We start from the raw sequence: 27,955 nt of genomic DNA, 5'->3' as shown, positions 1-27,955 counted from the left end.
TTCAACCTTTTCTTTTGTTTATTTCATGTGGTATTTTCCCTAAAAGCAGGCAATTCTCGTTTCATTTTTTAAGGTAACGATCTCGTTTATTCTCGCGAGATTTGTACGTATACTGTGGATACTGGGCGCGAATTCGACGGTCTGTGGTCCTGCTGTGCGGCTCCTGTGAATTCGGTAAGCATTCACTCCACAAACTCACACATTAATGCTCGCAATTTCGTATAAAGACTCAACATTAACCACAACATACTCAAGTGCTGTCTGTTCTAAACGGTTAACTTTCTGTTTAGCACGTAGCGTCAGTTAGCCCGCTGAGCTAACGTAACGTTAACGTCGTTTGGAACATGGATCAGCTGATGGAAGTTGTTCGTTACTGTTGTTGTTTTCCACCTGTGGACACTGGCCGTCGGTTTCCCAGATACCTTACACAAATCGACAAACAGCTCAGTAAAAGTAGAAGCTTGACTATGCTAGGAACTATGCTGTGTGTTCACTTTCACTTTCCCTTTCCACTAAATGTACGTAACGTTAGTTAATTCGGTCAGCGTAAGGTGCCCGAGATGTCTAAACGAAAGAGCAGCCCCGTCGGTGACAACAGCCACAAAAGGAGCCGATCTGCGCTGGAGTCAGACGTGGATGTGGAAAATGATACAGATAGTGAACAGGAAGATCCTCCACCCAATACACAGGTATGTAGCTGCTGCCACTGTCGTGCTGTAAAGTGTTACATCTTATATACTTTGTTTCTATATGAACAATTTATCCTTTTTTTTTAAGTTTCTCTGTTTGTCTTAACTGATTCTGTAAGAATGTTAAAGAAACGATAAGACACAGAGTAGATATTGACATATTCAGGGTCGTAAGGGTGCTGGACATCTTTCAAAACACCACACTAAAATTCAAGTGTTTTAAAAGGTGTATGCTATGTTTCTGTTCAGTAGTCGACTAATCTTTGCAGCTCTAATGGCAATTCTGTTTACAGACTTGAGACGTTGTTTCCCTTTGAATTTTGTCATTTTCCCTGGCACACCTGTCACCAAACATAATGTTGGCTGTTTTAAGCACAATCTGATATAATCTGATGAACAAGTGCAATAATCGTAATACTGAATAAACTGTATTCTAATATGTAGTTTGCCACAGCTGTAAGGCGCTGGAAAAGCATTAAAATGCACCTTGAAATGCTTGAATTTGACTTTTGAAAAGGTGTAGAAACCCTGTATAATTATAATAATAATAATGTATCAAATATTGGAGTGAAATGACATGCATGGCCTATCACCTGTGTTTACCTGCAGCATGCTGGTGAGGTGGTAAGTGATGCAGGGATCGTCGAGAGCATCACACTGAAGAACTTCATGTGCCACTCTCTCCTCGGCCCGTTCCCTTTTGGTTCCAATGTCAACTTTGTCGTTGGCAACAATGGAAGTGAGTGTAATGGCTGAACCAGTTGGGTATCCCAGAAAAGAGGATTAACTGAACTGAATGAAGAGAAATTTACTGAGTGTCTGTGCCTAATACTATAGCAACTTTAAATTTAGGCTAACCTTCTTTCTGGAATACCCTCTGTTCTTAATATCTTCCATTTTGTGCTTTTCTTAATTACATTGTTTCAAATACATTTTCTGTGCACAAACTGCTTGTGTGACAGGTGGAAAGAGTGCCGTTCTGACAGCTCTCATAGTAGCCTTAGGCGGGAATGCACATACCACGAACAGAGGATTATCCCTCAAAGGTTTTGTGAAGGAAGGAGAAAGGTAAATCTTGCACCACATTCTGCAATGTACATTTATTTTGTTATACAGGTTGTAGTAGCCTTTAAGGGCCTGTCTGTTAAGGCAGCCATGGCATGAATATGACCTCAAATTGTCTCTTTCAACCCCCCAATCTGCCCCTTAGTGTAAACAAATCTTCCATGAAGGCTTCTTTACCCATAGCACTACAAATTTGAATGGAATCTACGAATCTATATTTTCTCTTTGAGGAGAGCCCATTCGTATGTGAAGTAAAAGTAATTTCTATTAAAGCTCCTGTGCAACAGGTTTAACGTGTGCTACTCTTTCCTCAGCTCAGCGGATGTATCGATCACCCTGCGTAACAAAGGGAAGGATTCTTACAAACCAGAGGTGTATGGTTCATCGATCATTGTAGACCTGAGAATAACACGTGAGGGGTTGAGAACCTATAAACTGAGGAGCAAATCAGGTAAAGACAGTGAAGAGTTGCCCCCAACTATGTTAGTAAGAGATTACTGCTACATTGTGCTTCTACAATAATATATCATAATGAAAGTTATTTAAATGTTAACTGCCTTAAAACATTTAAAAAAACATTTAATTGCAGAGTGCAAGGACAAATGTAGTTGAAAGTAGGGATGCAAACAATCAATTATTGATTAATTGATGATAAGCAATTACTCGATTAAAATGAATCAATTGAAACAGCACATTGTAATTTCTGCATCTATTATTGATATACCGTGCGTGTGCTCCTTTAAATAATTGGTTGCGCCCCTAAAATTTTCAGTTGGGGGTCACGGTGCTCTCAATGAAAAAAGTTATTCTGGAGCCCTGATTGTATTCTTCTACTCAGGAATGTTTTTTTTATGCTGCTGCTGCTATTAATGTTTCCAATGTCACAGATGAGAGAATGCCCAATTTATTTTCATGTTAAGTAGCCTGTGTAATATTTTGATATTTTCTATTCAGAATGTTTGATATGCTACCAAAGTGTTATTCCCTGCCCTCAAGTGAGTGATTAAGGAATATGATTTGCACTTTTTCTTTATATCAAAAGGAAGATAGCATTTTATGTTACGTTTAGACCTTTTCAAGGTTAAACGTAAACATTCTAAATATGTCCAAGTTTGATTCCTGTTGCAGTGAATGTGAACGACATCAGCTCACAGGAAGTTAACAAAGACCAAGGCTGTTGCCTAGTAATGGAATTCCATTAAAAAGGTCTATACAGTTAACCTATTCAGAGGGAAATTCAGCTTCTCAGAAGAATTACTGCTTAATCAGTCATCGACGGATAAGATGATACAAATATCGATTGATGAATGACTCAATAATTTGCATCCATAGTCAAATGTTGAAACTAATAATAATAGTTATAAAAATAATATCAGATTCATAAACTAATTTGTTTCCCACCATTTAAACATCTTTTTTGTCCTCTTATAGGTCAAGTTGTCTCAACCAGAAAGGAAGAACTGTTGTCCATTCTGGACAATTTTAACATACAGGTGGGAGCTTTGCAAATCTTATACAGAACACTGTTGTTTGATCTACATTACAACAAAACATAAATCTGTGTTTCTGTGTTGGTAACGGTCATTATTAACTTTCTTCCAAAGGTCAACAATCCTGTGTCAGTTCTCACTCAAGAGATGAGCAAATACTTTCTACACTCCAAAGGAGAGGGGGACAAATACAGGGTAATTTTTTATGATTACATCTCTTTAAATGACAATGTTTCATCTTGTTTTTAATGACATTTTTATATGATTTCTTTTTTTAAAAATTATTTTTGTTCTTCTTGCAGTTTTTTATGAAAGCTACCCAACTGGAGCAGATGAGAGATGATTTTTTATACATCAAAACCACCAAGAATGTCACAGAGGATAAAGTTAGGCAACAAAGTGAAGTAAGAATCAGTTTGGCTGACTTATTCATATTATAATCAGCTATCACCAATATAATTTACTTTTTTTTTTTTTTAACAATTTACAATAACAATGTGTTAACTGATAACGTGAACACAATGTGAAAGTGCTTGTTCATAGTGATGGACCCTAAAGAGTATAATCACGTGAAATTGCATCGGCTCATTTTTTAGCTGTCTGACTCGACAATTTACTGTTTTGGTTTACTTTTACCGCTTTGTGTTTTTTCATCGGGCAGCTATTTTTCTTGAGCAAAAGCATTTTAAAACACAACTCTGCACCACACAATGGCAGAAGGACCAAGTTAGTGACTAGCTGGTGAACATGGTGGAGGATTTAGCTGCTAAAGAACCAGATACTTCCTCAGGAGTTGATAAACACCAAAAACAGAATAAATATTGGACATATTTGCCACGTGACAACAAAGGATAATGTTGAGCTATAGCTGCTGGATATGTAAATATCCACTGTCTGCTAACAAGCTTTCAGTGTCAACTTATATGTGTGTTTTATCCTTGTGGATAGAATGTTTATACTTTTTGAAGAGCATAGCTAGCTACTGTAGGAAAGCATAACTACTCTTTTTTTTTTTTTTTTTAAACTATATTTGTATGACCATAAAAGATTATGTTTTTATTCCAGTGCTTGAAAGATTTGAAGCGGGAGTTCCTGGAAAAAGAGGAGCGTTTCAAGAGTCTGGCATCGTTTGATGAAATGCAAACGAAACTGGAGGACTTACAGAAGCAAATGGCTTGGGCTTTGGTGAGGTTATTTTCTGCCATTTTGTTTCTTCCCAATGTGAAATTCCTAAGCCCCTTCGTCAACTCCTTTAGGTCCCTAGGGAAGTGTATTAGTGCAGTAATTACTTAAAAGGCCATTCATCTAAATATTACTGACTGTGACTTACATTTTGCAGGTAATTGAGATGGAGAAGGAGCTGGAGCCAATGAAGGAGAAGCTCCAGTCCGAGAGACGTTCTACAGAGAAATTTGATGAGAAAGTGGATGAATGGAAGGTACAATACTTCTGTTGTATTCACCTAAACAATCTAGTGTGTTTTTAGTATAACCAATAATGAAATAATAACTGCTTCTGTTTTATAACTTGTGTCAGAACTTTGCACATGCATTATCCCCCTACTGAGTTCTTCTCTGATCTGTTTTCATGTAATGATGCAGAAAAAGCCAGAGAAGGCTGCGGAGAAATGCAAGCAGATCCAGGAACAGCTAGAGGGGATCACACAGCAAGTCCAGGAGCTCCAGCCCAAATGTGCTGAGCTCAAGGCAGAGGCCCAGAGACAAAACACCCTTCTCAAGTCCAGCGAGGTCAGAGTTCAGACAGTGCATTAGTCCGGCTGTAAGGCAGACAGTACTGTCAGTTGGTTCCATCACTTCTATATAAGTACCGGAAGTGACTTAAGTTTGAGCAAGCAATACAATGAATAAGGAGAGCGAGCACCATTCTCCAGAACAAAGCAGTGAACCAGGGAAATAAAACGGTATTTTCGCTGTTTCATCACAACTAGAAATGCATTTGTAGCGAGTATCTCACTATCTCTGTCCTCATTTATATTTTATATTGCTACAAGTTATATTCAGCTACAGAAAAAAGCCTGGAAAGTTGGAGGTTAGAACAGAAGTACAGAGAGACGTTGCTATGGAGATGATACACCGTCTCAGCTCGTTGCCTTGGTCTCAACAGGCAGGTTTAAGAGCGTTGCAGACTTGCACGTTGCAAGTAGTTGCAAGTAGTTGCAAGTTTCAATTCATCTCCTTGGAAATCTTTGGTCTGAACTGGGCTTAATATGAGGCTTTGTTTACAGTGCTGAATCGTATCCACAGCAACAAAGGTATTCAAGTCCTCCAGCAAACAGTGTAGTTGTGAAAATGAAAGAAGGGGAACTTTTTAATTAACAACCCAAATTGCAATTCCAGTTGTTAACATGTTTTCATTTTGCATAACTCAGTACATTTTTATTTGAAAATGCATCTTAAATTCCTGCCTCATCATCATGTCCGATATAATCTCGGGCAGTTACTGTAATCATTGTGACACTTGTATGTGTACTGACCAGTGTTTCTATTCTTCAATTACATGTGTGAGCTAGGTCACCGTTCACAGATGCAAAGCTAACCTCAGGGACCTGGATAAGGACAAGGTCCAGCTGTCCTCAAGGATAAATGATCTCAAGCTGAGGTATGACCTTTTCTTGTTTTCATGTCTTCTCTAATGCATTCAAGTTGAAACATGTATGTATGCATGTAATTCTATGATTATTCCTCTATGCTTTTTGTCCTTTTTACAATTTTCATCATCATGGTATTTGTACCTCTAGCATTAGTCAGACATCAGGAGCGGAGAGCCAAGCCAGGACGGAGCGCATGGTGCATATACAGGCTGAGCTGGAAAACATCAAACAGCATATCTCTACTCTGGGCCAGCAGATTGACCAGTATCAGAACGCCTGCAGCCGGCTAAGGGAAGAACAAGGAAAAATGAAGTAAGGAAACAAATCTGGGCACTGAAGAACAGAAAATCATTCACAAATAATACCATTATGAGAATCTCATTCTGTTCTGTCAATGTTTCTGATAAATTCTGCCAGTGATACAATATGCAGGTGCAATAGAATTCGGGATCCCTTAGTCTTTTAATACAAGTAATCCTCATAAGTCTTCTTAGAAGTAAAGCTACAAAACATTGATCATTGGACCAACCCAAATTAAAAATGGAAATTTGATTGTATCCCTATCAACTCTAAATAAACCCAGTTAGGAGATGTATTACTGCAGTGGAAGAACTGAAACATTAACTGCCTTTAACATAATGAGAATCCCCACCTTCTCCTTTTAGAAAAGAGCAGGTAGTGCTCCAGAAGTCCATTGATGCCAACAGAAGGAACCTGCAGACGATGGAGAGCAGTCGGTCCAATCGCCTGCGGCGTTTTGGAGAGCACATGCCCACACTCCTCAATTCCATCGAGGAAGCTTACAGAAGAGGCCAGTTCAAGCACAAACCCCGTGGACCACTGGGTAAGACTTGGTGCCCAACTGTGAATTGGTGAAAATGTCCCAGGCCTGACTCTTTTCTCAACATTAGTGAATCGGAAAATCATGCATAATGAGCATAATGAAACAGCCAAAGTTACAGCGCACTTTGTCTGGCAGTCTAATAAGATAAATATGTAATAGACCAGCAACAACCTCTGGCAAAGAAAAATAAAGCCAGCGTGGATGTGCCAATTCCTCGAGTGGCCACATGAGGCTGACAACAAAAGCGAGACAATCCCCATAGAACCTCATGTTGAAAGGTCTAACAGAAATAAACTTGTTTACAGCCTGCTACAAAAACCTGTTTTTGTCTCTATTGCTAATTTCACTTTTCTACAGGTTACCTTATAAGTCTGAAGGATCAAGAGCTGGCCCTGTCTGTGGAAGTATGTCTCAAAGGCCAGCTGCAGGCCTTCACTTGTGATAACCACGAGGATGAGAAGGTGCTGCAGAACCTCATGGCCAGATGCTGCCCAAATGGCCGTAGACCTACAATCATCACCAGCCATTTTCTTCCAAATGTTCATGATACAAGAATGAGGTGAGGTCATGTACAATGTTCACAAAAATATTTAACAAACACTTGTCTAAGTTTGACTTGTGCACTGCCTGAAAAGAAATTAAGCTTGAGGGTTTCCTCCTAGATGAAGAACAATATCATTGGTCAGCTTAAGTTAATGTTTGTTACAATGTATTCCAGTTATAAAATGTTTTCTCGCAAATTCACACAACTTGCCCACGAGCACACAAGGCCTATAACAGAACAACAAACATTTGCATATTAATTGTCATACATTTGAGCCAACCACAGGTAGTTTTGAGTCTGTGTAACTTAAAGGATGCATTTTGTATGAAGTATATTTTAATAACAGTGGTCTTTGTTGGTTTTGTCTTTGTCAGGGCTGTGAATCATCCTGAATACCCCTCTGTGCTTCAAGCTCTAGAAATTGAGGACCCAGTTGTGGCCAACTGCCTGATTGATCAAAGGAATATAGAGAGCATTCTACTCATTAAGGTAACAAATCAGTTGCGTCGCAAGAAAAGTCCTAGTAACACAAGACATTCAGCCATAGCTGATGTGAATAATGTGCTAATACCAGTTAGGCATCTATGTTTGTGTATAATTTAATACAGTGCAAGGTTTAAAGCCAACTGAGTTAGCCCTTTGATTGCAACATCTGATCACCAGGACAAATCAACTCTGTAGGTCTGTAAGTTCATCCACGATCATAACTCTTAAAACCTGAGTTCATATTAAGCATTTCTGATGGAAGTTATAAAACATCTTTTGGAAAAAATAAATTAAAAAAAAAGGCAACTGAATGAGAAGGCAATACTGTTTTGAACAACAATTGTAGTAGTGTTCAGGAGATCTGGTGCATTGACGCGACTTGTTTTCTTATTGTATGTGTAGAATCGAACAGAGGCTCGGAGAGTGATGCAGGGCAGAAACCCTCCTCAGAACTGTTACCAGGCCTTCTCCAAGGAGGGAGATCAAATCTACACCAACCGCAGTTACACTGCTGAGCAGACCAGAGCCAACTACCTCTCAGGAGATGTTGAGGAGGAGATCAGGTGTGTATGTGTTTTTTTGTGTCAGCATTGAGTAGGTTTACAGCGGTATGAGATTTTTCACGGTACGCTAACTGTTTCAGAATATATCACAGTTTCCCAGTATTCGGGTATTTAAAAAAATATTATCATAATTATTATTATTATCGCTGCAAAATTAATAACTTCTTGGATATCTTTGGTCACCAGGAACATCTCCAGCTGACCTTTTGCTGTCTCATGGTGATGTCATGTGAAGCTTATCTTGTTGTATTTAGAAAGAGTGTATAGATGGACTTCTTTAGTTACAATTATTAGGATTACACACTGTACATGTCACGAGTAGTTCTATTAAGCTTCTATTTTAATACTCTTTGTGTCTCATGGTTCCTCTCTTTACTCTCAGGCACTTACAGAGCGAGATCGAAAACCAAAGAGGTCAGGCAAATCGCTTCCAGCAACAGATGAAAAAGTTAGATGAAGACTTCAAACAGAACGAAGGGCTGCTGAGAAGAACCCACATAGAGCAGAGAACTATTAAAGTAATGCGTCTACCTCTCACACACCTGTAACACTTATTTGAACGTTTCTTTTGTTTTTTTTTAATATTTGATGATAATTCCTTATCTTTTCTGAGTATTAGACAGGGAAACTGATAGTCCATACTGAATATTTTGTCCTTTTATATTTGAGAACAACATGTCTATAAACAGTAAACAAAATAATGATTATGCTGCCTAAATGGAAATCTATCTTTGTGCATTTTTAGGTGTAGTTTAATTGTTGTCATTTTGTCAGATTTTGGTATTCGAGTTCAATACATTATTTAATAAGAACAGTTATTTCAAATATATAGCCTAAATATAGAATAAATAGCAAACCTTAGTTGGAAAAAGAAAATGCTCAATCAAAAATTAATTTCCAAATCTAATTTCTAGTATTCTGTTCTGATGTAGTTTCTAGTTGATGAATTTGCTCATGCAGTTTGTGTATTTGTTCCAGGACAAAGCTACAAAGCTACAGCTGGAACTGACGGATCTACAAAATACGGAAGAGTCTCAGTCAGAGGACCTCAGTCCCCTGGTATGTACAGAATATCAGTGCAGTACAATCAGACCTGATGGACTTTAATTGTATTCCTCTCAGTAGATACAGAAGAAAATATGGAATTTTGACTGAAGAAAATGTCCCACAATAATTGTATGACCCCCAAAAAGTTCACATTGAAGTCTAATATTTCTGCAATCAGCAGCACAGTGTGATATGCGATTGTCACCCTTCTGTAGGAGGAAGAACTTCAGGAGATTGTTGCTAAGATCGCTTCCAAGCATGTCGAGTACAATGAGGCACGAACTCAGATGGCTGAGCTGAAGGCTTCCTATGAGAAGGCAGAGCAGGAGTACAGGCAGCACAAAGAGCGGATCAACACGGTCGCTGAGGAGGCTGACCCAATCAAGGTAATCCTGTAGGACAACTCCATGTTACCAGCACCTCGTCATTCTACTTGTGCAATTCCCAAATCACAACATGTCAAACTTGTGAAACATTTGCATTCACGTAAGAATGACCTTGGATGGCTAATTAATTGCACAAACGTCTTAATCAAGGGTTACACTTTAGAGCAGTGGTTCTCCAACTTTGTACATGACGTACCACCTCAGAAAATATAAGGCTCTCTCAAGTACCACCACTAAGACCAGGGTTGCAATATAGTAGCGTAAGCCTACACTATCCAGCTATGGGCAGGAAAGTTTGTTCCTAACCAGAAGATTATTTATTGTTGGGAGGGGGTGGGGTTTAGAGGTCAAGGCAGACCATATCTATATGTAAGTGGATAAACGGCAACAAAGCGACCGATAAGACAGGAACAATCTGTAAGCATGGTAAGAAGAAAGTGTCGTCAGCACCGTAACCTAAACACGTAACTCATGAGCTCCTGCATCTACTTTAACATCAGGCTACAGGCAGCCCCACCGAAGCTCTCTGCTAAAATCAACCCCCTTGTGAAAAAAAATGCTGACATTTTAAAATACCGTATTTTTCGGATTGAAAGTCGCTCCGGAGTATAAATCTCACCAGCCGAAAATGCATAATAAAGAAGGAAAACAACATATATAAGTCGCACTCGAGTATAAGTCGCATTTTTTGGGGAAATTTATTTGATAAAATCCAACACCAAGAATAGACATTTCATCTTGAAAGCCAATTTAAAATAAAACTAGAATAGAGAACAACAGGCTGAATAAGTGTACGTTATATGACGCATAAACAACGAACTGAGAACGTGCTTGGTATGTTAACGTAACATATTACGGTAAGAGTCATTCGAATAACTATAACATATAGAACATGCTATACGTTTACCAAACAATCTGTCACTGCTAATCACTAAATCACCAATGAACTCTTCTTCCTTTGTGTCACTTCTGAACAACTCCGCCAACTCATAGGTACGGAAGTAGCAGGTAGCATCTTTTTTTTCACAATGCACTTCGCACTTGCTGATATACGCCTAGTCTCTTACGTGACTGAGATAAATAATAGCCTGGGCTATTATTTGATATTTTACAGTAATGTGTTAATAATTTCCCACATAAGTCGCTCCAGAGTATAAGTCGCACCCCCGGCCAAACTATGAAAAAACTGCGACTTATAATCCGAAAAATACGGTAGTGCTAAAAGTGTCTCGTTCTCTTGGACTCAATATCATGTCTCGTCTTGTGAGCTGAGGGCCTCGTCACACCCCTAATTCTGAATGTATGGTATGGTATGTTAATATATATATAAATTAGTGGTGGGACACAATTAAAAAAAATAATAATAATTAGAGGCTCTGTAAGCCTCTCTGGAGGCTGAACAGCTCTGGTGGGAGGAGAATTCTTTCTTGCACAATTTTTACACAGCCTTGCCCCTGTCCATGTTCCCACTTGGTCGTTTTTTAGAACTCAAATGTCCGCCACTGAACCCAACAACTCACCTTCTTGCTTCACATCAGTTCCATATCTCTCTCATCGCGTCCTGTGCGCCAGTATTACGTGATGGGCGGGAACTTATGCAAGGAGCAACGTCCTTCTCTGAGTGCAAAAGTAAATTGCGATTAATTGCGTTATTTTTTTCTGTAATTAATTATTCGTAATTAACACGCTAAAGTCCCAGCCCTAAAAAAGAAAGAAAGAAAAAGAAAGAAAAAAAAATATATATATATATACATATGTAAGCCAGCATCCCCTCAATACTGGGTGAAGTTTATGTGGACACTCTTTGTGTGCTTGTCCTTTTGTCCTACTACAGGAGGAGCTGAGTAAGGCTGATCAGGACGTGATAAAGTGCAAGCATCACAAGAAACACTACGAGGAGAAGCGCAGTGCCCATCTCCGTAGCATACAGAACCTGGAATCCAACTTGGAAAGCAAGGAGCAGGAACTTCAGGTACACCATACAGAGAAACAGGGCAAGAGGGGAGCTGTCTGCTTTTAGTAGAATTAATAGTATGGGACATAGAACTGTTTATGTAAGTTCTATGTTAATGCAGACAGTAACACAAAAGCACACTTGGCTTATGAAGATTGTGGACTAGAGTCCAACAAAAGCAATTAAGTTTTATTTATTTGCATCTTTTGTAGCCTTTGAACAGTGTTTTTACCTTGTTTTTCTGGGTATAAAGGAGAAATTATGAATGTTACATATCCCAAAAAATTATAATTTTTTTTTCACCCTGCGGTTCAGACGTCTATAGCCAAAGCCACAGAAATCTGTCCAGAGCGCCTGGAAGTGCAACGGAAAGCCAAGAGTCTGGACAGTGAGATCAACCGTGTCAAGGTTAAGATCACTACGCAGCAGGAACAGCAGGAAAGCCGTGAGGAAGTTGTAAAGTATGTTACACAGACCCTGGTATCAGATGATGTAATGTAATGTCATGACAGAAATGTAAGCATATTTTACTTTATTAAGACGGTTATAAAATTAAATCATTTTAACATGTAAATCTTCCTCTGTCTTACCTTTCTTCCACTTTCCTTCTTTCCCATGTCTAGGCAGTATAAAGAGGCTCTGGAGAAGTACAAGAACATGGCAGATCAAATGAAGAACCTCAACATGTTCATCAGATGTCTCAATAATGTTATGGACATCAGAGTCCAGGTTTACGGTGATCTCAAGAAGTAAGTTATTTCATTTTTTAAAAAAAATCTTGAATTTATTTATATATCATTATTTCTCTTCAAACGACTGGATTAGCAGCAATCAAAAAAAGAAACCTGTTAATCGTGACACCTGACTCCTCCTCTATTGCTCGATTTATTGTCATTCTGTTTTTCCTTCCCTCCTTATTTGTTGATCCCTTCTCTCTTCATCTCTTAGGCTCCTCTCGGCACGTTGTAAATACTACTTTGATAGCATGCTGGCCCAGAGAGGCTACACTGGAAGTATGACCTTTGACCACAAGAATGAAACCCTCTCCATCGCAGTAAGAAGAACGAAAAATCTACTTTGGAGTGTCATTCTGTGAAACACTAGTGAACTGAGGGACGGGTTAAGTTCAAAACAACTGTGAGAGGCAGGAGTTAGCTTTGCAGCATCTAGTCTATTAGAAGAAAAATGAAACAATATAGCAGCACGGTTAAAGTCTTAAAAAGCATGCATTACATACATTTCATTCATAGTCATCACTCATAACACATGGTGAGCTTTTTAGCCAGGTGGTGTAAAATGAAATGCTTACATCAAAGTTTTCTTGTACAAAACCAATTTCTCCTCCACTCCTATGTAGGTGCAGCCAGGCCAGGGAAACAAGGCTGACTTAAGTGACATGCGCTCTCTGTCTGGAGGCGAGCGCTCCTTTTCCACTGTTTGCTTTGTTCTCTCTCTTTGGGCCATCACAGAGGCGCCTTTCCGCTGCCTTGATGAGTTTGATGTTTACATGGTAATGAGAGAATGTTTTTTATTTTGATATTGCAATTTTCTCTGAATTACAGGGAGGAGGGGAAGTTGTCTTACTTGTTAAGCCTTATTAAGCAAAAGATAAAAACATGAATTGATTGTTTTGTTCAATTAGGACATGGTGAACAGGAGGATATCAATGGACATGATGCTGAAGGTAGCTGCCGGTCAGCGCTACAGACAGTTTATCTTCCTAACCCCACAGAGCATGAGGTAAACACTGATACATCTCTTTTTTTATATATGTGTAGTTCAACGCAGTTAGACCACCCATATGTGATTTATTGATTGATTATTGATTTAGGTACTGTATATTAACTTAGTAAAAAGCTATGATGACGTAATCCATTTAGGAGTAAAGGCCATGCCATTTAATTTTTGGTTAGTTTTATTTTAAACATGTAAAAAAGACACATATAGAAAACTCAATCTACAAATTTGAATTAGCAAAAAAAATAAGAAAACTACAAAAATAACAACTATCCCATTATACAACAATATTTGTTATATACTTTCTATACTAACATTTTCAACTATAACCTGTACATTACTGTTTTGTTTTGCAATTTCCAAACAGCATAATCTTTTTGTTTCAATTTATTTTTCAAAAAACTGCTGCACATTCTCTCCAGAACAAAATATATATGTCATCCACAAAACAAAAATATATATTTCAATATGAATAATATTTTACTACCCTGCATAGTTTATGTAGAAAATGAACACTTTCGGTCCCAATACCGACCCCTGATGGACTCCACAAGTACTATCCAAACATGTTGGTTCATGCTTGCTTATCTTCGCAAACTGCTGCTTGTTTCTTTAACAGCTTCTCAACAAATACAACACCACCTCTCTGATACCATACCAATTCACTCTGTTTGATCTGAATCCATACCGACTGTCAGTCAGCAGTTTGCTTGTCAATGAAATTGTCCACCCTTCCAACTAAAAAGTTTTTCCAGTAAAGTAGTGAAACAGGCCTGTAATTTGTGAAGTGATGTCTATCTCCATCTTTATATAAAGGGTTTACTTTATTGGAATTTACTAGTTTGAAAGGCAAAGTTATGCAGGAGTTTGTGCTACTTATAGTTTTCCTTGGAAAGAGAACAACTTAACCTCAAAGACACGGTCACACTGTCATCTTTGTTGTGTTTCTTCTTCTTTTTGCTTCAGCTCGCTTCCAGAGAGTAAAACCATCCAAATCTTCCGTCTCAAAGATCCAGAGCGTGGAAACAACACACAAATAAGTGAAGATGAGGACCAGTAGTATTGAAAGCTGGTAATTTAACATCAAATGAGTATATGAGACCACTAGCAGGTGCTAAGACCGCCATCCGATGTTATGTTTAAGAAGTGCAGCCACAATTTTCTTTTCAGTTCAAGAGGGCTCCTGTTTTGAGAAGGATTAGTTCTGTCAGTGATTGCAAGCAACACAACTTGTTAAAAGCTCTGTTTAGTAGGCAGTGTGTTAATTTTTTTGTACAACACTGAAATGTAAGCACTGTTACGTTGAGGGGTACTGCACAGGGATGGGAAGTATTTTTATATCCACTGCCAAAATAAATGTTAACTTAGCCCTGGTTCATTAAGTTTATGATGTCTCAGAACTTGTTTGGTTTAATGAATATTAAATATTTCTTACAATGACAAGTGCAGTGTTGTTGTTTCGCATGCATGGAAGCAAATTTCAGGACATTTTCCATCCCAAACTGGTGTCTAATTGGAGGTCCTACTTCAAGGATTTTTTTCCTTTTTAATCACAATGTGACAAAGTAAATGCTTGCAGTAAATGTTTTCCTCAGCTCATTATTCACTGGATAAAAGTCATTTTCATCTGCGTTTCAACATTAAACTTCAGCTAGGCTCTGTGCCAAATCCTCCATACAAGGTGGTCTACTGCAATGCACTTTCACAACAACTTCCAATACAGCTAACAGGACAGTCTCCATGCTACCATATACTAATTCTGCATTTCAGTAGTCAAACATTTCATCTAGAGCCTCTGTCATTATAAAGACAGATTAAAGATTGATATATAGTGGAAATCAGTGGCCATTACCCGCAGAACCGTTTTCTTCTTTCATTTTGTATTCTGTAAAATGTGATGCAAGAAAAGGAAAGTGCTGTTTCAGCTAGAGTATAAAAGCTACATCGAAGCTAAGTTAATGACCCAAGCAAGACACATTTCCCAGCCCTGGTAGCGAGGAATGCTTTATTACATGCCACCCTTGATAAAATAAACTCTTTTCAAAGCTTTCAAATGACCTTGTTTTCACATAGTTCGTCACAGAATATAACACAGCCGGCAGAAACGTTCAGGCTTTCCAAACGGGCACAGCTACAGTACACTGTTCGCACCTGGCAAGTCTCCCAAGGCCAGGAACCTATTCAGTTTGAACTCAAAGTCAATGGGACGTTCACAGGGAGGCCTGTAGTTCCCTCTCATTGTTGAGCTCAGGTAGGGGATGAGCGCACAGTTCTCTTCAAACAGCGCCAGCTTCTTTTTGTACTTTTTCCGAGTGTAGTCCGTGCTCTTGTGGTTGAAAGCTGTAAAAAATTAAGACATTAAATTAATTAGTTGGATAGAATTTTACTACAGCAACAATACATATAGACAAAAATAAAAGCGTCTTTATACAATTACCATAATGCTCAAGTTTAATCAATTCACACATGTTATCTGGATCTAAGGACACCTTGACATCTTGCTAACCTTTCAGATAGAAGGCCACGTAGAGGAGTGATGATCTTTGTATACTGAGGAAAGGGTACTTTGGTTTGAGACACCCAACCGCTGTCATTGCCTTGATGACTGATACTGCCACACCCTAAAAAACAAAAATACAGGCCAAAAAGACTTGGGAAACGTACCTAGGTCAAATGTTCATGTTATACAATCGCTGCAGACAGTATTATTACAGAATATTGTGATGGTTTTCAGGTGTGTTTGCTTGTGTGCTGACCTGTTCCAGGTAGCCTAACGTTGGAAGAGAGGTGAGAGGTACAGGGTCACAAAGAGGAGGAACTTTCAGGGGCAGTTTCTGGTCCCAGTAGGTTTCAGGAATCCTTCAAAGATAATAGACTGTCTTTATTTAAAAAATACTGGAAAGTCTTTCCAGACACTATTGCTATGCACAACTGAATAAACGCTGTGAAAAGGAAACAAAAAAAAACATTTCTGAAACATACAAGAGATAACTGCACCTCAAAAACTTGTCCTGTTTTTGCTTTGTCTCAACAACATAGATCCGTCCTCTGTATTCAACAGCATATTGTGTCTTTCCTCGAACGAGAGCTTCATACCTGAGGACAAATAAACATTCCATGACTAGAGAACTGTAACACTGGAAAGAGTTTTAGGCAGTAAAAGACAGATCTGACGCAGATGAAATCATCTTGAAGGAAAAACCTCTAGTAAAAGGAATCCCAATCTGACTGATTTGAAACAACAAATACAAGAGTTTAGGTTTCATTTGTTTCTATTAAAATTCCAGTTAGCTGTTGTTTTGGGTCTTAGAAAATGTATTCTCAAGAAACGACTAAACTGTGTATGTGTCGGAGCTAGATTTCAACATTATAACGGTGAACCGTGTACCTTTGCTTTCCATCCAGATAAGTGACGGGACAGAAGCCCTTCATCTCAACTTGCTGTGGAAACCTGTTTTTCACCTGGATCTCCGTTAACTTTCTTGGCAACAGGTCGGGTTTTGGGAGAGTGTGTGGGCAGCCAGGAGTCACAAACTGATCTGGAGTGGTCAGGAACCGCTGTGGTTGAGAGAATATCAAAATGCTTTTTTTCAGTCAGTTCACATAATCTATGTGATTTTCTACCTGCTGTTATAAATGTGCATGGATTCATAGTATGATAATTACATTTACTTGATAGTGACTGAAATCATGCACAGACTCCACTCCACTGACCTCCAAATGTTCTTTTCCGCACATCTTGTAATAGTGTTCCTTGTACTCTGCTGCATGAGTTAAGGCTTCTATTTCTGAGCAGTCTACCAGGTGGTGATGTAGAGCCAGGCAGACAGGACAGTAGTGACCAAACTCTCCAAGCCGATGCTGCAGCTCCTTGGGTGTAATGCACAGTCTGTTGATGCAGGCTGCTTGCCCTGCAAAATTCAAAAAAAAAAAAAAAAGGCATGGGGAGTATAAACTAATTATTGTCATTTTAAGAGTGATCTAGATTTAATTCAAAAGTTTTCAATGAGTACAGTATTTGGCAAAACGTTTCTAAGCTGATGCCTGGTTAGGATTCCAGTACTTACTGCTGTACGTCCTCTCCAGGTAGCTCTGGATGTATTTCATGCTGATGCTGACCTCCTTTATAATGCTGTTCCAGATCCACCATTTGCTTTTCAACCCATTGAGCAGGATCCAGTTCTGATGTTGTTGTTGGAAGTGTTGCCTCACGTGCTCCCTCTCCTGCTTGTAGCAGGAGGTCCGAACGTGGAAGATCTCTGAGCTGTCGTGCATCAGGTGAGGTCTGCAGTGGGAGAAGAGACGAGGGACAGGACACACTTATATTAAATTCTATATTATGTATGTATATTTTAAGGTTTGTGATTCAGAACAGCTCTCAGACTTGTTATTTCTATATTTATGATGTCTGTATTTATGATTCTGATGTTTGTTCTCTCACTTGTTGGGCTTCAACTTGTCCTGAAGGCCTCTCTGCAGCACTTCCACTGTATCCAACTCCAGCTCAACTACTATCATGGGTAGGATGCTCCGAGACCCCATCAGCTGTGCCTGCTTAAGTGTCTTCGGAAAGCCATCCAACACGTACCTGGTATGCCAATAAATATTGTCTTAACAAACACCCTCACACGGAAGTAAGTATAACGTATGCAGATCCTGAGCTTACCCTTGAGTGCTGCAGACTGAGCTCATGAGCGCCACCTCCAGACACTGAATGGCCAGTTCATCAGGCACAATGAATCCCCGGGAGAGGTGCTTTTTCATCTGGACGGCAAGATCAGTGTCCTCATGATTGTTAAGCACCATACGCATAACACCACCAATGGACAGGCGGGCCAGGCCATATTTCTGAGCAAACATCTCTGCCACTGGGAAGATAATGTGAATTAAAAGAAAGAAGGGAAAGATTATTATTATATTATTTTATATGTGTAAAAGAAACAACCGAGTGGATAATTTTCCAGCTGTCTCGACCCTTACCAGTGGTTTTTCCAGATTTAGGTGGTCCAACAACAGCTATTTTAAGAGGTAGGGATGGAGTGGGCTTTGGCTGCCTAAGGTACTTCAAGGGGTTCAGCATAAATGTGTTGCGGTTCTCCTTAGATGCAAAGAAGTAAATATACTGATGGAAGATCATGGGATATGTGGTATTTAGGGGCCACTGCAGAGGCTGGATCAAATCTCTCTCTTTGTATTGCTGTGGAAGGAGGAAACAGGACATTTTACAGAGTTTTGCTGATTAACATGTTTGAAATAAAAATCGTGGCCCACATCCCACAGATGCTCATTATACTGTAAGTCCATACATATGTCAAAACGTTTGCATGTTTTTTTACTTAATGTTTAACACTGCCCAATTATCCTGTCTTCTTGTAATGTTGTATCGCATTAGTATAAAAACAAAACAATGTAAAAACACATTTTTTATATTACGCCTACCTTTATTGGGTCCCAGCAGCCAAACGCACTGTGGAGCTTATAAGAGGAGAGCAGCAGCTTATGAGCCAGGTCGTATGAGATGGGTTGGCATTTTTGGAAGAGTGACTCCCTGTTGGTCAGCAGGGGCTGGATTTTCTGAAGCAGCTGATTCTGCACGATCCGGAGCTTGGGAGATGCACTGATTGACACTTTGGATATGTGTAGATCACTCAGGAGCTCCTGATGATTGAACAGCACAAAGCAGAATATATGAGGATAAGTTCTTGGAATCAAAATGTAAAATGTTTGTGTGTCTTTAAGTATCTATCAGACAGCTAAAGAGTCAAAGATAACACGTTTAAATAGGCAAATTTAGCAGTAACGTCTAATAATGACAATTTGTTTCACTTATTAACATGTTTGTCATGGCTCAGAGTATTGTTAAACAAGTAAATTGCCTCCATTGGGTTATGAGTCTTTTTACCGTCACAGTAACGAGACTGTTTTCATCTGTCGCATGACGCTCTGCTATCTCCAGCTCCAGCCTCTCAGATGCTGACTCCTCAGTCTCCGCATTCTCCATGTCTTCGTTATCCTCTTCTAAAGGAAACTCCTCCTCCAGCGTGGCCTCTATATCATCTTTTAAGTTGTCTTCAGCTTCATCCTCTTCATCGTCTTCTTCATCCTCACGATAGCGGTCCTGATGAGTTGGAAATAGGAGGAATAGGGGTTAAACAGCGGTAGAGTAGGGATGGCTCTCTCTCTATGGTGAGTTGAGTTTGCTTACCTTTGTTTTTGCTTCCTTTGTGAGTTCAGCCCTCCTCTTTGTAATGTTCTGCTCCTGTACCAAAGAGATAGCTATGCTTGTGCCAGATAGAGATGCACCGATAGCCGGATCGGATATTGGCTCCAATATTGACTAATTAACTGGATCAGATATCGGATGAATGAGGCTGATCCAGCATTCAGATCCAATCATTTCTTTTTTATTAATACCATACACAGCAAGTTAAATAAGCCATTGTTTGTTGGGTTTCAGGCAGCTGCTATATTTTATATCAAATTTTAAAATAGTCAATCCTGATGCCTCCACTCACATGGCAAGGTATATATAAAGTTCATTCGTTCAACAGTAGGATCGGATCGGTATCAGGTATCGGCTGTAACCAACCCAGTTATCGGTATCGGATTGGATCGTAAAAAACTGTCTCGGTGCATCTCTAGTGCCAGATATCCACACAATCAAATTACACGTTGATAGGTCAGACAGCAGGAATGATGCATGATGATAATGGCAGAGAAACTATTCTGTCAAGCAGATACTTGCTTACCCTTTTCTTCTGACGTATATCACGGAGGAGGTTCAGCTGTGCTACACGGTGGTTGCGACGCTCACGCCATTTTACCAGGTATGTTGGCAACAGGCGCTGCTGAACATCTGTGACCTCCACCGCCAGTATTACCACAACGTCAGAGAAAAGCTGTTGCTGCAACATGTACTGCACCTCATCAGGATTTTGAGGGAAGCCCTCCAAAATAAAACCTGTTGACCTACAAGGTGGTCAGGGGAACAAAAACACAATGCATGTAGGGAATGTACATAAATACATGAAAAAAGTGCTGAATTCAGGTATATAAAGTGTAAAGTATTTAAAGACGTGTATACATGCAAAAAGTCTGTATGTGAGTCTGAGCATGAGAGATTTATATGATGATTTATTGAAGGAAATCCACACTATTGTTGATAGTTAGGTAAGTAGATTGATACCGTTTGGATTAAACAAACAAGATACAACTTTAGAGGGTGTGTGTATACCTACATGTATGGTTCCTGTTTCCAGTATTGTGTGATAAGCATATCCAGAATCTGTGGGCTCAGTGGTTCACCATCAGAAAGGTAGGCTTTGATGGCCTTTTCCTCATCAGTCAGGTCCACTTCCTGCTGTAGACACACAAAAGCAAACAATAATCCGCTGTCAAAATATCATAATTCACCCTGATTTTTAGGCATCATAGTACGGAAAAAATCTTGCTACAGAGAAAATTAAATAAAGCCGACCTCCACATCATTCATGTTGTTGGAGGTCTCCTCTGTCTTCTCTGTCTCCTCTGGCTCCTTCGTCTCGTTCTCCCCCCTGGCTTCTTCTATCAGGGCCCCCAAGTCATCAGGATACTCCTCTGAAGACTCTACCTCATCAGCAGAAGATACCCGCTTCTTTGTCTTGGCCATGATGAGCATTTGGAGTTGCTCCCTGAACTGGATATGGAAGATGCCAAACTGCCGGGCGAGCCACTCCCCATGAGTGGTCTTGCCTGACCCTCGGGTGCCAAGCAAAAAGATCCGCAGGGCAGGAGGCTTGGATAGAAGAAGATAAGAAACTTGTTATGGATTTTAGTTTTTCTTACTGTGACTTTTTCTTTCTCTTCTTATGTCATCTTGTACCTTGAGAGGCTCTGTCTGGGCAACATATTGTGCAGGGTTTTGAAGAAAGGAGTCCCTGGCATCTAAGCTCGAGAAATAGAAGGTCTTCTCACGGTACTTGGCTGCAATTTCATCCGTGCAGGGCCACAGGACGCTTTGTTTTTTTAAGGCCACAGGGCAGAAATGAAGTGTATCGCCTAATAATCGCTTGGTTGTTGTGTCCCCCTGCTTTCATTAGGAGTAAAGAGATGCTGTTAAAGTTTTAGTTTATATTATTGGCAACAAAGCAGTAAAACAGGCCTGTATATTCAATATCTTCAATTATAAATAGGATTAAAAACCTGTAGTTTATGAAGTAAAAAAAAAGACTTATTTACGAACTTCATCCTCCTCTTCTGCTGCTTCATTATCACTGCTGCCTTCCTCTGCTCTCTCCAGCTCAGCCAAGGCCTCGATATCCTCTGCCTCCTTTTCCAGGTCCGTTGCTGACAGTTCCCAGGACATATGCTCAAATGGTTCTGAAAATCATCCATGTAAATCAGATTGTTTTTCTCTAGTAGTAGAGGATGTAGTAGTCACATTATTCTAAATTATTAAAAATGTGTTATCAATTTATAATAATTAAAGTTATAATTAATTTACTGTAAACATGACTGTCCTTTCTACACCAATTAAAGCATTAGGTTTGTGGTGTTACAAAAACTTTAAGACTGTGTCTAATACTTCAAACTCACTCTCCATCTGTAGGACCATCTCTTGAAACAGTTCCTCAGTGCTTTTGCCGGCAATCTCCAGTACTGAGTGAGCGACAGTTAAAGCTGACTGCATTTGGTCCCATTCGGACACAAACTGTTTCAGTTGCAGTTTATAGTTATTCATCTCTGGGCCGTCTGGATAACCCAAGTCCCAATGATCAGGTAGTACCACAGCTGGAGCAACACAGAAAGGAGGACAGAGTTTATTTTTTAGCTCAACGTGCAGGGCATGTGGTTTTAAATTGCTCAGGAATTTCTACAAAGGAAATAAGTGAATGCTATAAAAACAGTGCAGTCTACAGGATCAGGAAGTCGTACCCTCTGCCTCTTCCGCAACTGTCTTTAGATTTGTTTGCAGGTCTGCAGGCTTGGCCTCTACCTCTGATTCTGGCTCCCTCTGGTTTCTAAAATGAAGTACAAATCAAGCACAACAACAAAAGCTGCATAAACATTCCATTTCAGATAAACCAACACATAAAATTTGACAGCATCATTGAACCTGCACTTACAAGGCTCGTTTCTCCTTCTCAGACTGAATGTCCTGTAACCTCTTCTTAACGGCTTCATCCACGCTCTCCTTGTTCGTCTCATACAATCTCTTCAAAACTGTTCAACATTTAAGTGCAATGATACATGAACACTGACAGAACTCAAATATAGACTCAAATTCGATTGATTAAAATAAGACCACAACTTGTTTGTGAAGCATTGTTTCTTTGTCTCGTACCCTGATTGCTATCGCTGTCTCTGAGACAGAAAAGGATGTCAGGCAAAATTCCAGCTCGCTGTAAGGCATCCATTTGGGAAAAGTTCTTGGGAAAGTTGTCAAGCACCCAGCCAGTCCTGACATCTGCACCAATGTCAGCCTCTTCAATCTGTAACATCAGAAATATTAAGCAACAGCACTGCAAACAGTATATAGATACTATACATCTAAACTAAATCTCAAGCTAAATTCCTAGTTTACCTGTAGCTGGTTCATTAAAGGTCCCATATCGTAAAAAGTGAGATTTCCATGTCTTTTTAAAAATATAGATCAGGTCAAGGTGCCAGAAACATTGACCAATCAGAGCAGACTGGACGTTTTTTTGGAGCGGGGCTTAAGGAAACAGGTGCTAAAATGCAGCATTTTAGACAGAGTATATTCAGACAGACAGTATTAGAAAAATAATATTTGTTCTAATATTAAAGCATCTAAACATGTTCTAATAAAAACCCAAAATACAAGTATGAACCTAAAAACGAGCATAATATGGGACCTTTATTTTGGTTCAACTTTTATATCATATTTATTCTAAATGGCAACATATATGTAAAATATATTCTTACAAATGAATTCAATACATACATCCTTACAACAATCACAATCATTTTGGGGCCAAATAGCATGTGTAAATGCAGCTGCCATGTTTCATATTTTTGACATACCTCTTTTACACGCTTCTCCAGTACCTCGGCATACAGGTCGAAGGGAGATGTGTTTGTATTCTTGGCTTCTTCCAGCGCAGTGAGCACCAAGGCTTGTACCTCTGGATGATCCTCTTTCACTTGAGAACAGCAGAAAACATTTCAAATATTGTATAGGCTGCCACATACTCTCCCACACTGAGCTTCAAATCTCTGGGGCGACACAACATAGCATGACCAGATTACCATCTGTGGTGAGAGAGAGAGAGAGAGAGAGAGAGAGAGAGAGAGAACTTGCAAACACCCCCCTGTCCACTCAGTCAACAAGACCAAGCCCTAAATGTTTTCCAGTGCTGCAGAGAGAAATTTAGCATCTTACCTTCTACAGAATTTGATTCATCTGATGAAACAAAATACCAGAACATTTATTATGTGTATGATATAAGTCACATGTTCAGAAAAATACAAATAATAAGTTTAATTGATCTGTACCGTGAAAATCATCATCATAATCATCAACAAAACTTGCCTGAATTCTGCCCACCATCCTGCTCCATCTTCATCTTGATTTTCACAATAGCGACCTGTGTTGTCTCCTCTTTGATTTTGTCAAGCCTCTCCTGCTCAACCTTGGCTAGAACCGGCTGCACCAATTTCTCCATATCAAGCACCAATGCATTGTAGTGCTGAGCTAGAAGCTTACAGAGAGTGCTCTTCCCTGCCTGCGGAGGTCCAATGACGGAAACTCTGCAAGGGGGCCTAGGCATCGGAGGAAGTAAGTACCGTCGGGGGTTTGTGACAAACTTCTCAAAGGTCTCCTGAGATGAGAGGATGTACATTTTATCCTGGAAGCTGCATGGGGAGAATGAAGGGAGAGTTGTTTGACAATTTTCCCAGTTTTTTAGAAGCAATTGGATAGATTCCTCACCTGATTATATATATATATAAATCACTCACCCCACACATAATTCAGGCTTGCCAGGAATGAGCTTGCCCTCCCTCAGGGCAACAGGACAAGTTTGGCCCCAGCGGCTCCTTCTCCATCTAAAGCCAGGGGCCACTGTCCCAGAGGAGGACATATTTCTCACTAGGTCCTCCTAGAAAAGAGATATACTCAGGATTAAACTTCTAGATAAATCTGGAGTGGATTCAGTGGAGGGAATATGTTTAAAATGCCTCAAAGTGCATCATTTAATAAAAATCAACCAACAGGTACATCATCTTGCATTATAACCTGTGTGTTAATAGCTTAAATGTAGGCTGTTGTATAGGTTGTATGTATATTTATCATATGAATATGGTTAAAAATGACAGACTGTGTCAACATCCTCTGGCAATTCTTCATCATCAGTCTGTTGGAGGAGGACTGGAATGAAGACACGCTTTACTGCCATGGATCCAAGGCGGGACATTACAGACTAAAGACAGAACAATCAACAAAACAAAGTTGATTACACACACACACACACACACACACACACACACACACACACACACACACACACACACACACACACACACACACACACACACACACACACACACACACACACAAACACACAAACACACACACAGTACTTCTGTCTAACATTTAAGCCAGCAGACTAACTTTGCCTCCTAATTAAAAAAAATAAATTGGTGACCAAATTAACTCAACAAAATATGATTATATTTTGTTGAGTTGATTTTGTCACTATAGTAGATATGCAACATTTTGTTGTTTAGTATCTTGTTTGTAATACTGTATATGGTTAGTTTATCCTTAGTGTCTTTACTGAGTGCAGCTCTTCAGGTGTGTTTTTTCCATTCAGCTCCAGCAGGTAGAGGGGGTTGTGTTCTGTCATGTAGTCCTGTAAAAAATATCAATTAATTTACGTGTTAGTATTTAATTTATTAGAGTATTTGTTTTTTTTTTATGGGCAAAATGATTTTAACCCTTCTTCTGATTTAATTTAGAACACAATATTTAACCGAGTCTTTAGATCACGCTGTGTTAGTCAGATCATTTTGTTATCAGTACTAAACTAGCTTAGGTAACATCTTAGACATCACTGGTTGGATTTTTACAAAAGATGAAACAACAAATGATAGTAAACTTTCTTTTATAGAATAATACCTTTCTAAATAAAGGTCAAACTTGGAATGTAAGAAAAATCACACTTATTGCCCCATCAGCTCTGTCTGAAATGTATCATCTGACTGTGACATTTAGACATTTTGGAGCCCTGGTCTAACTTACCTCTAGTGGTCTGAGCATTGAATCCTTATACATGTTAATTCTGGAGAAAGCATTTCTGCCCAAATTCTCTGGTGTCCACACCATCTTGTCAATGATATCCCTTTGAAGTTCTTCTGGCCCAGCCTGCAGGCAAGAAACAAAAAAACAAACCCTATTTGTATAATAGGATATCGTGACAGCACAGCTTTCTTGTTTAAGGTTTTAAGTTTATAGTTCTGAAAAGAAATACTCATTAGAAAAAAGAAACTAAATAAAGGTTAGTAAAAACTACTGGAATAAAAAGTATTTCCATTAAGCCAAACCTGCTCCTGCTCCTCCTCCTCCTCCTCCTCCACTTCCTCGTCCCTGTTCTTCTTAATGTTAAACACCTCTTCACGCTTCCACTGATCCCTGTTGTACAGCTGCCCTGTCTCTGGGTGCTGCTTTAGACCTGACAGCCTATTGACCAGGTCCTTGTCTGCACACTGGTGGAACATGGGAGTGTTGAGTTCTCAGATGTACAAACCCATGTCAGAATATGAACTTTCAAAGTGCAAAAACACGTAAAGGGTTTATTTAAAAAGAAAAGATGTTGCTTGAATGCAATGGCGAGGCACAACTTACCTTGATGTTGATAATGAAATCAGGTGTTAGTTTGAGGTTTTTTATTAGCTCAATTTGCTCATGAATCTTCAGACACTCTTCTGACATGAACGGCAGGCAGCTCAGTACATACCCTGTGTTAGAACCCATGTATTAGAATACAGTGGCTTGCTCACATAGTGCTGTTTTGAATGACAGGTTAGAATATGTGTAATATGCATACATGATCACTATACGGACACCGATCAAATAAACTTTGACAATTTACCATAGTGCTCCACATCTGGTGAATTAAGCCTGGCAAGAATCAGCTGGAGCACCATGTTTTCAGGTACACTTCTCCCCTCAGATAAGATATCCAAGAGCTAAAATGGTTAGAAAAAGCAATTCATAAACCATAGAAAATATAAACTGTATAAGGAAAACACATGACATATAAAAGGAATAGTTAACCTGTCTGTCCTATGACACAGAAAGTGATACTCACCTCTATGCCTTGTTTTGATTTATTCTTAATGTGTGTCATGAGCAGATCCGTATCTGAAACATTATAAAAGACGATGAAGATATATCTAAATTATGTTGAGACAAAGACCAGAAATACAGCAATTTTACTTACCATCAATTAAGATACACTTCCAGGACTCTGCAATTTTTTTAGCCAAGGTGGATTTGCCAACACCCTGAAACAACATGTTTTACTTTGCTGTGGATCAATTGTGGGGGCTGGTTGGAGCCCTCTCCACAATATTTGTGGTTGGAAAGTTGAGATATGGAAGATTCTATACTACACCCAGCAATGTTCAGTGTAATCCTACAGTACATTTTTATAGCCTAACCAGAGGCGGATTAATGAACAGGCTGGCCTAGGCTGCAACCTAGGGGCCCCGGTTCATAAGGTCAGTTTTGTTGTCAAATGATATGTCAAAATATATATGTCAAATTCCTAAATTGATAGGATTTTTTAAGGTTGCTGACTCTTCTTCTGTTCTAGCTGGGTTTTTTCTTCTTCTGATAAAGCATGATTAATAATGTGGGGGGCCCAAACAAACAGTAGCCTAGGGGCCCATGACCACCTTAATCCGCCACTGAGTCTAACCTATAACATTTAGGACTTTATGGTTGTAAATAAATTCCCATATTAAAGCGAGGACACTATTAGGCTTAATGTTTGTTACTCATTGTGTTTTTGATGTAAGGGATACATGCATATTTGCCTCACTAACAGACAAAACGCACTTCACTTGCATTTCATTTGTGTGCTCATGGAAGACTGGTAATGTTGTCCTGCTAACATATATTGATCTAGCTAATTATCTAATTAGGAACTGATGAGGAGACATTCATTATCTATTAGCCTTTACAGGTGTGCGCAAATCTTGACCTTTACCTGAGGAAGACCATTTATGGATTTGTGTGTAACTACCTTTTGAAAAAACGTTTCTGATCAAAGCTATTTGTGTGCCTGTGTCTGTGCGTATGTATGCATGCATGTGTTTACAATAAAGAGAATTACCGGTCTTCCTACTATGATGAAGCAGGTGGGCTTGCCAAGGAGACTCTCTCTCTCAGCTTCATCTTCTATCAGGTTGTCCACCAAACGATCTATTTGGGCGTGTTGAATACCAATGCACAGAGAAAACCAATTGAGTCATAAGTAGAACAGTAATAGGCGCTATCAAACTGTATTTATGATTAAATACATTACGTCATAGC

General features: G+C 39.3%; 2 protein-coding genes across 2 annotated transcripts; one reads left to right on the top strand and one right to left on the bottom strand.

Moving 5' to 3' along the window:
* Positions 1–157: 157 nt before the first annotated feature.
* On the top strand, positions 158–14,785 carry LOC310961994 (structural maintenance of chromosomes protein 6). The gene is made up of 27 exons (XM_083934321.1): positions 158–174; positions 546–689; positions 1,299–1,428; positions 1,652–1,757; positions 2,069–2,205; positions 3,186–3,247; positions 3,359–3,439; positions 3,547–3,648; positions 4,310–4,429; positions 4,584–4,682; positions 4,846–4,992; positions 5,775–5,863; positions 6,003–6,167; positions 6,521–6,699; positions 7,057–7,258; positions 7,618–7,732; positions 8,132–8,292; positions 8,675–8,810; positions 9,271–9,351; positions 9,555–9,725; positions 11,560–11,697; positions 11,995–12,140; positions 12,303–12,428; positions 12,628–12,733; positions 13,037–13,189; positions 13,322–13,419; positions 14,383–14,785. The coding sequence occupies exons 2-27, from the start codon at positions 561–563 to the stop codon at positions 14,474–14,476; spliced, it is 3,273 nt and encodes a 1,090-aa protein (XP_083790447.1). The 5' UTR covers positions 158–174; positions 546–560; the 3' UTR covers positions 14,477–14,785.
* A 762-nt stretch (positions 14,786–15,547) lies between these two features.
* On the bottom strand, positions 15,548–27,848 carry ak9 (adenylate kinase 9; the record flags this gene model as incomplete). The annotated part of the gene is made up of 34 exons (XM_083934613.1): positions 15,548–15,756; positions 15,923–16,037; positions 16,173–16,275; positions 16,414–16,512; positions 16,805–16,974; positions 17,131–17,327; positions 17,484–17,701; positions 17,858–18,004; positions 18,083–18,284; positions 18,397–18,613; positions 18,856–19,074; positions 19,319–19,534; positions 19,622–19,675; positions 20,166–20,385; positions 20,655–20,773; positions 20,894–21,190; positions 21,278–21,484; positions 21,638–21,774; positions 21,991–22,185; positions 22,330–22,415; positions 22,521–22,617; positions 22,739–22,886; positions 23,440–23,558; positions 23,948–24,270; positions 24,376–24,515; positions 24,735–24,836; positions 25,194–25,268; positions 25,658–25,771; positions 25,960–26,121; positions 26,261–26,373; positions 26,508–26,604; positions 26,727–26,779; positions 26,859–26,922; positions 27,756–27,848. Coding segments are annotated over 34 exons (5,127 nt in total), but the record flags the coding sequence as incomplete, so codon positions are not given.
* Between the last annotated feature and the right edge of the window lie 107 nt (positions 27,849–27,955).

Source organism: Echiichthys vipera (assembly GCF_963691815.1).
Source record: "Echiichthys vipera genome assembly, chromosome: 19".
Classification (NCBI taxonomy): domain Eukaryota; kingdom Metazoa; phylum Chordata; class Actinopteri; order Perciformes; family Trachinidae; genus Echiichthys; species Echiichthys vipera.
The sequence above is the reverse complement of the archived record's forward strand: the minus strand, read 5'-3'. Positions and strand labels throughout refer to the sequence as shown.

Coding starts and splice junctions, on each gene's coding strand:
- LOC310961994 (XM_083934321.1), top strand. CDS start 561: ATGTCTAAACGAAAGAGCAGCCCCGTCGGTGACAACAGCCACAAAAGG. Junction 6,700..7,056: donor CAAACCCCGTGGACCACTGG/GTAAGACTTGGT, acceptor ACTTTTCTACAG/GTTACCTTATAAGTCTGAAG. Junction 9,726..11,559: donor AGGAGGCTGACCCAATCAAG/GTAATCCTGTAG, acceptor GTCCTACTACAG/GAGGAGCTGAGTAAGGCTGA.